The sequence below is a fragment of the Diaphorina citri genome, unplaced genomic scaffold, assembly GCF_000475195.1.
Source record: "Diaphorina citri unplaced genomic scaffold, Diaci psyllid genome assembly version 1.1 scaffold2629, whole genome shotgun sequence".
NCBI lineage: Eukaryota > Metazoa > Arthropoda > Insecta > Hemiptera > Psyllidae > Diaphorina > Diaphorina citri.
The window spans coordinates 20,421-32,215 of record NW_007380047.1 but is presented as its reverse complement, the minus strand read 5'-3'; the positions used below and the strand labels follow the sequence as shown (position 1 = coordinate 32,215).

Sequence of the window (11,795 nt, the reverse complement as noted above, 5' to 3'; positions counted from 1 at the left end):
TCGAAACAGCAAAGTTGGACGTGAGATGAAACAGCAAATAAAAACAAACACGGGAAGTCATTTCTCTCAGGTTTTTTTCGGAAGGTGTCAGACAATTGATATTGATGACTTTCGACGAAAACTTGCTGCTAGTTAAATGTCGGGAGTTGGTGAGATACTCGCAATGCCTGACCTCAATATCCCACACTTTGCATGAAACTGTTCAAAACACCCTCACAAATGGAATACATGCAAGCAGTAGGATGCTAGCAAGACAGTGATATCCTGACATCATTTATTTTCGTTGAAATAGAACTGGGTTAGGTTCGAGTATTTATTAACAAATAAATAGTCAGAGTCATCAATAAATAAGTTGTCTTGTTTATAGTTCTTTGTTTGTAGCAATAAACACCAGCTAATGACATATGGAGTAGTGTCAAGTTCTAAAATAACCACTCCATCTGAAATCAAATGGTTGACACTTTGACACTTGAGTCTACGTGTGAGGATCAGGAAAAGTTATGTACTGTCATTATAACTAATTAACAACCTGATCGGCGTCCTTTGAGTCAGAGGAGGGTGGTATCGAATTATTGATCGATATACTGTGTGCCGTCGATATACTGTGCCCGCACCTTATGCAGACACAATACCCCCACAGACAAATGTCTAGTTACCTAGTCTTGTTAGATATTCTTTTTATTTTTCTTTAGGTTATTTATTTTTTTTCTGTTGTAGGTGCCTATTACTTGTACTTACATAATAAATAAAAATCTTGCTGTTTGTAAAAATAATTTATTAGCTTCACACTCTTCACAGACTTTCTTTTGCTCTCCAGGAAAACTTTGGTCAGGGCCCTGCTTGAAATGTCCTTAACTTCTCGACCAAAATAAATGACAAAGGACTAAAACTAAATGCTAAGTTGGCTACTAAACGTGTACCTTTTGTCTTAATAGGTACACTGGTACACGGGTGCCTAATGTAGAAGTATGTGTATGGAACAATACATAATTATATTACTTATGTACATTGTACATACGAGTTGTACAGAGAGGTGTCTGCGGTGTGCCTACTCGGTACATGGCATAATTAGTAGGTAGGTACATACATACATATTCATATGTTTATGCTGACCACGGAACTCAGTGAACATAAACCAACCAATCCTAGCCACAGTCATAGACCAGAACACTATGATACATAATACATATCACCTTCACACTAGTGATTCAAATTCAGGAATGCATCAGGGTCGTTTAAGAAGAGATACAATCATGCAAATAAGTATAACTACCAACAATAGTTTGAACATGGATAGTAATGTTGTTTGCGCTAAGCATAAATGCTTGTCGCAAAAAGTCATTCCAAGATTAAAACACTGGTGCCTAATTTCATGACCTGTCTTGCTTGAATTGGACAAGAACCTCAAATCTCTAATCATCTAATGACCTAACTGAGCCCCTTAGACCTATATCATACTTAATAACCGTGACGTCTCTTTAAGTCGTCAGGTCGTCACAACCTCAGTTTATACATCAACATTGTCAACAGAGAACCAACCAATCCTAGCCACAGTCATAGACCAGAACACTATGATACATAATACATATCACCTTCACACTAGTGATTCAAATTCAGGAATTCATCAGGGTCGTTTAAGAGGAGATACAATCATGCAAATAAGTATAACTACCAACATTATTTTGAACATGGATAGTAATAAATTAATGTTGCTTGCGCTAAGCATAAATGCTTGTCGCAAAGAGTCATTCCAAGATTAAAACACTGGTGCCTAATTTCATGACCTGTCTTCCTTGAATTAAACAAGAACCTCAAATCTCTAATCATCTACTGACCTAACTGAGCCCCTTAGACCTATATCATCCTTAATAACCGTGACGTCTCTATAAGTCGTCAGGTCGTCACAACCTCAGTTTATACATCAACATTTTCAACAGAGGTCAAAACTTACAAAGCCTCCCTAGCCGTCTTGTCTAGGGTCAAAAAATGACAGGAGAAAAATCTCATCTCACGCCCCCTTGTGATGATCCTGATAACCAAAAATATTATTGTAAACAAACAATAGAACCAATACGGTGTGATCCAAAACTCTCCTTGCCGGTCATTAGGTCAAAGTGATATTTGTTAGTGATATTGCATATCAGATAGTAAAATCATTGGATATACCAACCTAACTAACTACAACAGCAACAGTTATGTACTGTCATTATAACTAATTAACAACCTGATCGGTGTCCTTTGAGTAAGAGGAGGGTGGTATCGAATTATTGATCGATATAGCGTATGAGGTGGGGAATCCGGCGGTTCAAAGTCATGCTGATATTGCTTAGCGGTAGATGTGGAATCCAGGGAAGTGTGCTGACTAGAACTGTTCGAGGCAGATTTCTTGTAGAATCGGAGCGAGAAACTCTTGCGGAACTTTTGGAGAACGCTTTCCGTGACATTGTAACCTGAGAAGTTAAACAGATTAAAGTGAAGAATGGAGAAAAACTCGGCAACTTTGTGTTGGTGAAGGGCCATGGTGGTAGAGAACGTCTCAGGCGTAACCTCGCCCAGTGCTCTTCGCCACTGAAGATTTCATAGGTGAATCTGGAGTTACTTTATGAGACATCACTAACAAGGTACACAGTTTTCATCACTAACAAGGTACATAGCCAGCAGTGTTTCTTTTATACAAGGAATATGGAATCTATTTTCTCACTTTTTAATGGAATCCACCGTACATGGACGAATAGTCGGTACCTACTGTTTGAAGACATATTATACTATGTTCCAAATCCGATTTCATAGGTGAATCTGGAGTTACTTTATGAGACATCACTAACAAGGTACACAGTTTTCATCACTAACAAGGTACATAGCCAACAGAGTTTCTTTTATACAAGGAATATGGAATCTATTTTCTCACTTTTTAATGGAATCCACCGTACATGGACGAACAGTCGGTACCTACTGTTTGAAGACATATTATACTATGTTCCAAATCCAGTTACTCGAGAGTAATTTTCTTGAAAACTAATTAACTAATAATTATTAGACTAACGGAACTTTACTGTCACCTACATTTAGACGAGAGATTGGGGAAGTTTCATTAAGTCAGAGGATACCTTGGGGCTTAACATGACACTGTTCTTAAGATGGATGATACCCACAATGGATACCATGATTAATTTGGTTACTTTGTTCAAAGGAAAATTGATGACTCGAGAAAATCGCGTACACTTTCCTTAGTTTAAAATTTAAAACATGTACTTAGTGATGCATGATTTTAACCATGTGTAAGTAACATATGAGCTGACATGGCTAAGTGATGCATCTCTGGGGCTCCTTCAATACATGGTGTTAAAAGAATGCTTGCCGAACGATTTTAGGGTTTTGCAATAACTTTATGAATGTCATTACGACATAACATGTACTTAGTGATGCATGATTTTAACCATGTGTAAGTAACATATGAGCTGACATGGCTAAGTGATGCATCTCTGGGGCTCCTTCTTAAAATACATGGTGTTAAAAGAATGCTTGCCGAACGATTTTAGGCTTTTGCAATAACTTTATGAATGTCATTACGACAAGTAAAGATGCGTCTACAGGTCTACACTACAGTCGACCAATGTCAATCGACTGGAACCCCTATAAAGTAAGATCCCATGCTACCTTCTTCCAAAGCTATTTCAGAACAAAATACAAGTGGGCTGTTGTATTCTCAAACATTTCCATTTCGTGTCCACCCAATATTTGTTTACTACGGCGGAATGGAATGTTTTATGAGTTTGGACGGAATTTATCCATGCGTCCCTCCCTCCCTCCCTCTCTTTCTTTCATTTATACATCTTTTTCTTTCATCTCACTCTCTCTTGTTTACTACGGCGGAATGGAATGTTTTATGAGTTTGGACGGAATTTATCCATGCGTCCCTCCCTCCCTCTCTTTCTTTCATTTATATATCTTTTTCTTTCATCTCACTCTCTTTCCCTCTCCCGCCCCATCTATCTCTATCTTGCCTCTTTGTCATACACACATGACTTTATCTGACATCAGAGAAACGTAATCTCCGCTTTGAAGGTTACTGGGCATGATGATATCTAGGAGTTGGGAATAGGCAATGCGTATCTATCAAACTATGTCAACATACCGGTGTCGACTAGTTGCGTACCACTTGTTCGGAAACGTGTCGGGTCGAAAAAGGTGACATAATATCTACATTATCTAGGTACTGATTTAGTTAATTGCGTTGGGTAGAGTTCAAAAAAAGACTTTTACAAATGATCAAATTTTGCAGTGTAGTTAGGTTATGTTATGATTATGACTGATATATGAATATCTTTTTCAATCAGTGCCTACACATGTGTGCAACTTTTTGAAAGTGTACACAACTACCATTTGTAACTTTTATTAGGAAGTGTCCGCAATTGGTATGCCAACTGGTCGTTATGTACGCAATTAGTATGTAGATCAACATACACTACACATAGGACAACATTATTCAGCATGCACACTTCAATCCTTCAATGTTTGTTCAGAATCCTCTGTTCTTTACATTGGTGTCGCTTGTTGATTACATGGTCGGCACTTTTACACTCGAGTACCCTTTATAGAAAAAGGTACCCTATAGCCTATACCCTAGCATGCCTAAAAATAAAGCTTCGGATAAGAAAAGTAAACGAATAGACACTCCTAAGAATAGTTATCAGCAGTTTTTGATTTATGAGCAAACTAATATTAGTCATTATATATCGGTGAAATTATGCTGGTCTTCAAAAAATAAAAATAATAAGACCGAATAGAACAATACAATTCGATTGTGTTGAAAGAAAAGTTTAGATTGTTTAGAATGCCTAGGGAACTCTTTATGTTTTCTACACATTGCATTGGTTGGTATGTATTTGGTCTAGTACAAAATGAAGAAAAGAATCGAACCAACCTTCGGCGCTCGGAACTCTGGAGCCATTATTCCAATGTCAAGCAGGAATTCATTCTTTGCAAATGGACGAATTGAGGCAAATTTTGTTTAGAAATAAGTGTACCTGACTTCACTGATCAAAACCGTAATTATGATCAGAAAATGATCAATTTTGGTATAAGAAACACGAAATTGTGAGGATTTTGGCTTTCGTATTTTTACATACTATTATTATTAGATTCATGTCTACTATTGACTTACAGAAGAAATGTCTTTGATTGGCTAACACTTGTAAACTTACCTGAGAAATGTCTCTGATTGGCTGCTTCCAGTAGAGGTGCTATCCGTTCATCATGAGCCTTGTTCATCTGAGACCATTCCCTGTGGGTGAGAAAATGGAAAATCATTAGTTTTGAAATAACTTACCAAAGTGTACACCTCATTATTATTTTCCCACGGACCCTCAAAAAGCCAAAAGGGATCAAAAACTAACCAGCGCGCAGTGGCAGCGCAAATTTTTCGTCTAGCAAATGTCAATTTAACTACCGAATTTCTTCAAATTTGGACAAACAGTTCGAGAGTTTTGTCGTGTAAAACAGAAACGAAACTAACTAAATGCAAAATCGTCAAGTTAACACTTGGATCTCACTTTGCTTAAGTGTCTAGCAATGCAATCATGCATTGCATAATTTAGTTGGGAGTCTGCTTCTTGCAGTTGGCTTTTGGCCACATCCTTCCTCCATTTCCAGACTAGACAAGGTCAGGGATTTCCTTTTTACTTTCCATTTTATGTGCATTAGCGAGTTGTTCGTTTGTTGGAAGAAATAAATTTTCTTCTTTTTCTTGGCCTTTTGCCGTGTTCAGAAGGGGTTGGCGTCAGCCATTTTTTGTACAATACTTAATACCCAGGACAACCTCGGATTCCTGAGACAATCCACGGTGGTAAAACTCGAACTTAAGGACTTACCAGGAAGGATTAGGATCATCCAGGAGGGGAGTACTTGAGCTTTTGGACATGCCAGGCAGATTGTCATCAGAAGTGGCACTTCCATTGAGAAGATCTCGGATGGGCTGGAAAGAAACAAAGAAAAATGTCGAAATAAATATCTGAGCTGCTGTAAAATTCAGGTACACAAGGTATTAGAAAATATTCATCCGAAAAAGCTCAGAAGTAAATCAACAATGAAGGGATTTTTCCAACTTTTTTTTTTCAATTCCCACCCGTTTCATTCAACTTTGTATTTTCAATTTCTTCTTCTTTTTCATTATCATTGGAATAAAACCACTACTTGTTCTTCTCGTTCGACAATAGAGCCAAAACAAATCTACCTAAATCCCGAAGAAAACAAAACGAGCTGTAGGTTGTCAGTAAAAAATTGCATAATTTAGTTGGGAGTCTGCTTCTTGCAGTTGGCTTTTGGCCACATCCTTCCTCCATTTCCAGACTAGACAAGGTCAGGGATTTCTTTTTTACTTTCCATTTTATGTGCATTAGCGAGTTGTTCGTTTGTTGGAAGAAATAAATTTTCTTCTCTTTTTTTCTTGGCCTTTTCCCGTGTTCAGAAGGGGTTGGCGTCAGCCATTTTTTGTATAATACTTAATACCCAGGACAACCTCGGATTAAACTCAATCCTGAGACAATCCACGGTGGTAAAACTCGAACTTAAGGACTTACCAGGAAGGATTAGGATCATCCAGGAGGGGAGTACTTGAGCTTTTGGACATGCCAGGCAGATTGTCATCAGAAGTGGCACTTCCATTGAGAAGATCTCGGATGGGCTGGAAACAAACAAAGAAAAATGTCGAAATAAATATCTGAGCAGCTGTAAAGTTCAGGTACATACTGAGGTAGGTTGTATCAAGGACTCATGCCTAATACATAACAGAGGTGAATCAAACTCTGTTTAAGATGAGATTGAAACTAAAGTAGTTGAAATGATGTTTGGTTTCAACTTTCCACAACCAAATCCATTGACCGCAAAGATTCACCACAAATCTGTTCCTATTTTAGCAAACTTTGTTTGCAAGTTGGTTTTACTTGCAAGTTCATCAACATTAGAAACTCAGTGATTCGGGAAACCAACATGTCAGATCTCTGAAACAAGTCTAGAATCTCTAGAAATAACATCTAAAACAAGTCTAGATTGACATTTTTTGTAGAAGATTCACTATAGAATTTTCTAAAAATCAAATCCACATTTTCTATCGGTTTTACTTGCAAGTTCATCAACATTAGAAACTCAGTGATTCGGGAAACCAACATGTCAGATCTCTGAAACAAGTCTAGAATCTCTAAAAATAACATCTAAATTCTAAAACAAGTCTAGATTGACATTTTTTGTAGAAGATTCACTATAGAGTTTTCTAAAAATCAAATCCACATTTTTTATCGGAAAAAGTTCCCAGGAGATTCCTCTGACTTTTACTTTCATTGTTTTCTCAAACGTGAATTTTGTTTCCTATATTTCGCTTCCCTATGAGTGTTCATGTGAGGTATATGAGTATATCTTTATTTTCCCATTTACCTATTTCCCTATTTAACGTGTTTTGGCACTAAAAACTGACCATCGAAATTTTGACCCGATTACATTACTTTCCTTCCTATAGGATAAGGAAAGTAAAAAGTTCCCAGGAGAATCCTCTGACTTTTACTTTCATTGTTTTCTCAAACGTGAATTTTGTTTCCTATATTTCGCTTCCCTTTGAGTGTTCATGTGAGGTATATGAGTATATCTTTATTTCCCCATTTACCTATTTCCCTATTTTATGTATTTATCGTCGTTTTGCCCCTTCTCCTTCCCTCTTATCAGTCTTTCTTCACATTTTTTCCTCCATTTTATTTCTTCCACATCAATATTTATTTCATTTTCTTCTCGTCCCTTTTCTCTCTAGGTTTTGTCATATTTTAATAAAAATATTTACAAAAATCTGGTGTGAACATCACACGACTTTCCTTATCCTATTGAATGATGCTTATTTGAGTGTTCTTTTACCCTAACTTTTAAGAAATATTTTCATTTCCTTCTTCAAGTATGACAAATGATGATGTATGTATTTGAGTTGCAACATTATCTGCTTCAGTCGATCATCAGTCGGTTGAAAGTAGTTATTGTTAGGAAGTTTATCGTTGAAGAAGAACCAAAAAAGAAAGTAATACAATAGGTAAAACTTTGGACAGAATAAAGGCCTTTGTTTGAATAAGCAGTCAAAACTTAAAGACGAAATTTACTGCTCCCCTGTAATTACTTGTCATAAACATTAAAACTACCAAGGTACATTGTGATCATCAACGACATTGTTATGAAAGCACAAAAAAGAACCTCTTATACAACTTCCCCAAACTGATGGGGCACAAAGCAACAACATAATCGAAGTTTATATTGGAAGAAGGTAAGCAGTCAAAACTTAAAGACGAAATTTACTGCTCCCCTGTAATTACTTGTCATAAACATTAAAACTACCAAGGTACATTGTAATCATCAACGACATTGTTATGAAAGCACAAAAAGAACCTCTTATACAACTTCCCCAAACTGATGGGGCACAAAGCAACAACATAATCGAAGTTTATATTGGAAGAAGGAAGTGATTGAAGATTTTGATTGATAAGGCTTTATTAATTTTACAAGATTGAAATTTCATATCCAAATTTATTTTTGAACAATCAAAAATAGAATTAGGCTTCCCCAGTATCTACACTACAGACTACAGGGTCATTCAGATGCAGAGTATAAAATTATATAAAGTGTTGAAGCAGTTGTCTGGTACATACAAGAGAAAAGTTTCATAGATTATAAACTCAAATAACATTGAAAACTAATCTAAAGGAAAAACTTCAAGAAGTGTCGGTGGAAGAAGGAAGTGATTGAAGATTTTGATTGATAAGGCTTTATTAATTTTACAAGATTGAAATTTCATATCCAAATTTATTTTTGAATTTTGAACAATCAAAAATAGAATTAGGCTTCCCCAGTATCTACACTACAGACTACAGGGTCATTCAGATGCAGAATTTAAATTTATATAAACTGTTGAAGCAGTTGTCTGGTACATACAAGACAAAAGTTTCATAGATTATAAACTCAAATAACATTGAAAACTAATCTAAAGGAAAAACTTCAAGAGGTGTCGTTCAATAGAAAAATCTGCTGACAATACAAACAAAGCGTGTGCTCAAGATTAAGTTCATTCATTCACGTGCAAAAATCTTAAAATTATACATAGGAAATCCATTTGGAAGCATATTTTTTCCTGCAAATCTGTTGGATTTAGATTATAGTAATGCTATTTGCAATTTCAATCGCTTCAAAAGGTTACCCAAGAGTGAAAGCTTTTTGCAGGAGTTTTCTATTCACATTGCGCGTTCAATAGTAGAGGATTAACTCTAGAGAATTTTTCACAGCGTTTTCCCAGAACAATCAAGCAATGTCCGTTTTGTTTTTCTTTCAATGGTGAGTTTGCAATTTATTGTTGTGCTCGTTGAACTCTCGCCATTTTGTATTATTTCTAGGTTAGACGGATGTGTGGGGGCGAGTATTGTTATGCGTTCAAATGTAAACATCGTCAGCGGTAGTAAATTTAGGGGACTTGAGTGAAATATGCATAATAGTGTTAATCTTATACGTTAGCCCAGGGATGAAGCACCTGATTTCCATGCAAAAAACCCCGGGTGCGATGTCCACCATCGACAATAATTTGTGTACCTACACCTACCTACTCGTTTTTCGATGGCAAATATTTCAACGGGTTGCTTTTAGGAGTTCTCATGATCACCTAAATGGGTAGAATTGTGTCTCTTCTCGTCCATCTGATGAGCGGCAAACAATGGGGTGAGCAATAAGCAGTGCTTTATTTAGACTGTCAGCTTATAACAAAATGTCCCATTGTGCAAACGGTTTAATAAAGAACCTCTTTATTGATTAATATAACTTATTGATACAATTATTGATTTAAGTTATTAATCCTAATTGATTGATATCATTGTGTTTACAAATTCACATCCATCTCCACATTCCTTTACGCATATTTTTCCTTCTCCTCCTCTATCTTTTCTCCTTCATCTTTTTCAACTCCTCAATCTCCTTTTCCTTCTACACCCTGTTATCCTCGTACACCTCTTTCTTCTCTTCCTTATTCATCTTCTCTTCCCCTCCTCTTTGGGATCCTAGCCATCCTGAGAATTCTGCCTGCTTTTATCCATCTTATGACGGTAGTTTTTTTCCGAGATGTTGAATGTCCTTACTCTCCTCATCCTCAAAGTTCAACATTCGTTACTCCTCGATGTTTTTCTTCCTCTCCCTCCCTCTCGCTTTCTCTCTTTTCTAGGGAGGACTGACTCCAAGTTATGCTGGAAAAAAGAGGAGAAAGAGGAGGCAAAGGCAGAGGAGGATCTGAATTCTGAACAAGAACATGATGGAAAACGGAAAAAAGAGAAGAAAACTGAGGGATGGGAACGAAAAGGAACAAAGAAGGAGAAGGTCCATTGCATAATGTTTGTAACATTTGTAACATTTGTGTCATCTACCTGCTGGTATCCATCTTATGACGGTAGTTTTTTTCCGAGATGTTGAATGTCCTTACTCTCCTCATCCTCAAAGTTCAACATTCGTTAATCCTCGATGTTTTTCTTCCTCTCCCTCCCTCTCGCTTTCTCTCTTTTCTAGGGAGGACTGACTCCAAGTTATGCTGGAAAAAAGAGAAGAAAGAGGAGGCAAAGGCAGAGGAGGAGGAGGATCTGAATTCTGAACAAGAACGTGATGGAGGACGGAAAAAAGAGAAGAAAACTGAGGGATGGGAACGAAAAGGAACAAAGAAGGAAAAGGAGAAGATCCATTGCATAATGTTTGTAACATTTGTGTCATCTTGTGTTATTGTGCGCCCCTATATTTCATACTGGATACATTAATACATAATGATGTACCCTTATATTTCATACATTCTACATTAATACATAATGAGTTATCCGAGTGGAGCCATGAATGAAATTTTCGAGTTGCGGTCTCTTGCCAAAATTGAATAGAACAGTGGCGTAGAGGGGTTTTCTGAAATTTCCGCCGTTTTTTTATGACAAACCATACAGTAGGAAAAAAATATACTGTTTTTGTTTCACATGAGTTTAAGTACAGTGACTGGTATACTTTTTAGTGACGGAGGGACGAGCAAGCAAAACCATTACCCACATGAGTTAACGTAAAACTGTCGTCCTGTAAGTATTATGAGTTATGAGTAAGTGACTACCGGAGTAACTATGCTATTTATCTTCGATTTGATCGAAAGAAATGGCTGGAGCAATCTGTAGCATGCCTTAACGGTGTAATATGAGATAGCGTAAATCTCAAGCAGTGTCCACACTATACTCGATCTACATCGCCCGGTGTGGAGTAACCTTCAGTCTCCACTATTCTTAACGTAGCCGTCACTGTATTTCACGGCCTCTGTCTGTCGATATGGTGTTCACAGCGTTTTCCCAGAACAATCAAGCAATGTCCGTTTTGTTTTTCTTTCAATGGTGAGTTTGCAATTTATTGTTGTGCTCGTTGAAAACTCTCGCCATGTTGTATTATTTCTAGGTTAGACGGATGTGCGGGGGCGAGTATTGTTATGCGTTCAAATGTAAACATCGTCAGCGGTAGTAGATTTAGGCGACTTGAGTGAAATATGCATAATAGTGTTAATCTTATACGTTAGCCCAGAGATGAAGCACCTGATTTCCATGCAAAAAACCCCGGGTACGATGTCCACCATCGACAAAAATTTGTGTACCTACCTACCTACTCGTTTTTCGATGGCAAATATTTCAACGGGTTGCTTTTAGGAGTTCTCATGATCACCTAAATGGGTAGAATTGTGTCTCTTCTCGTCCATCTGATGAGAGGCATACAATGGGGTGAGC

At 37.1% G+C, this 11,795-nt stretch overlaps 1 protein-coding gene across 1 annotated transcript; it reads right to left on the bottom strand.

Annotated features, from left to right (window-relative positions):
- Positions 1–2,281: 2,281 nt before the first annotated feature.
- On the bottom strand, positions 2,282–6,989 carry LOC103519261 (the record flags this gene model as incomplete). The annotated part of the gene is made up of 6 exons (XM_008484346.2): positions 6,942–6,989; positions 6,579–6,682; positions 6,508–6,535; positions 5,871–5,974; positions 5,205–5,284; positions 2,282–2,450 (listed from the first exon to the last, which is right to left on the bottom strand). Coding segments are annotated over exons 1-6 (533 nt in total), but the record flags the coding sequence as incomplete, so codon positions are not given.
- Positions 6,990–11,795: the final 4,806 nt, after the last annotated feature.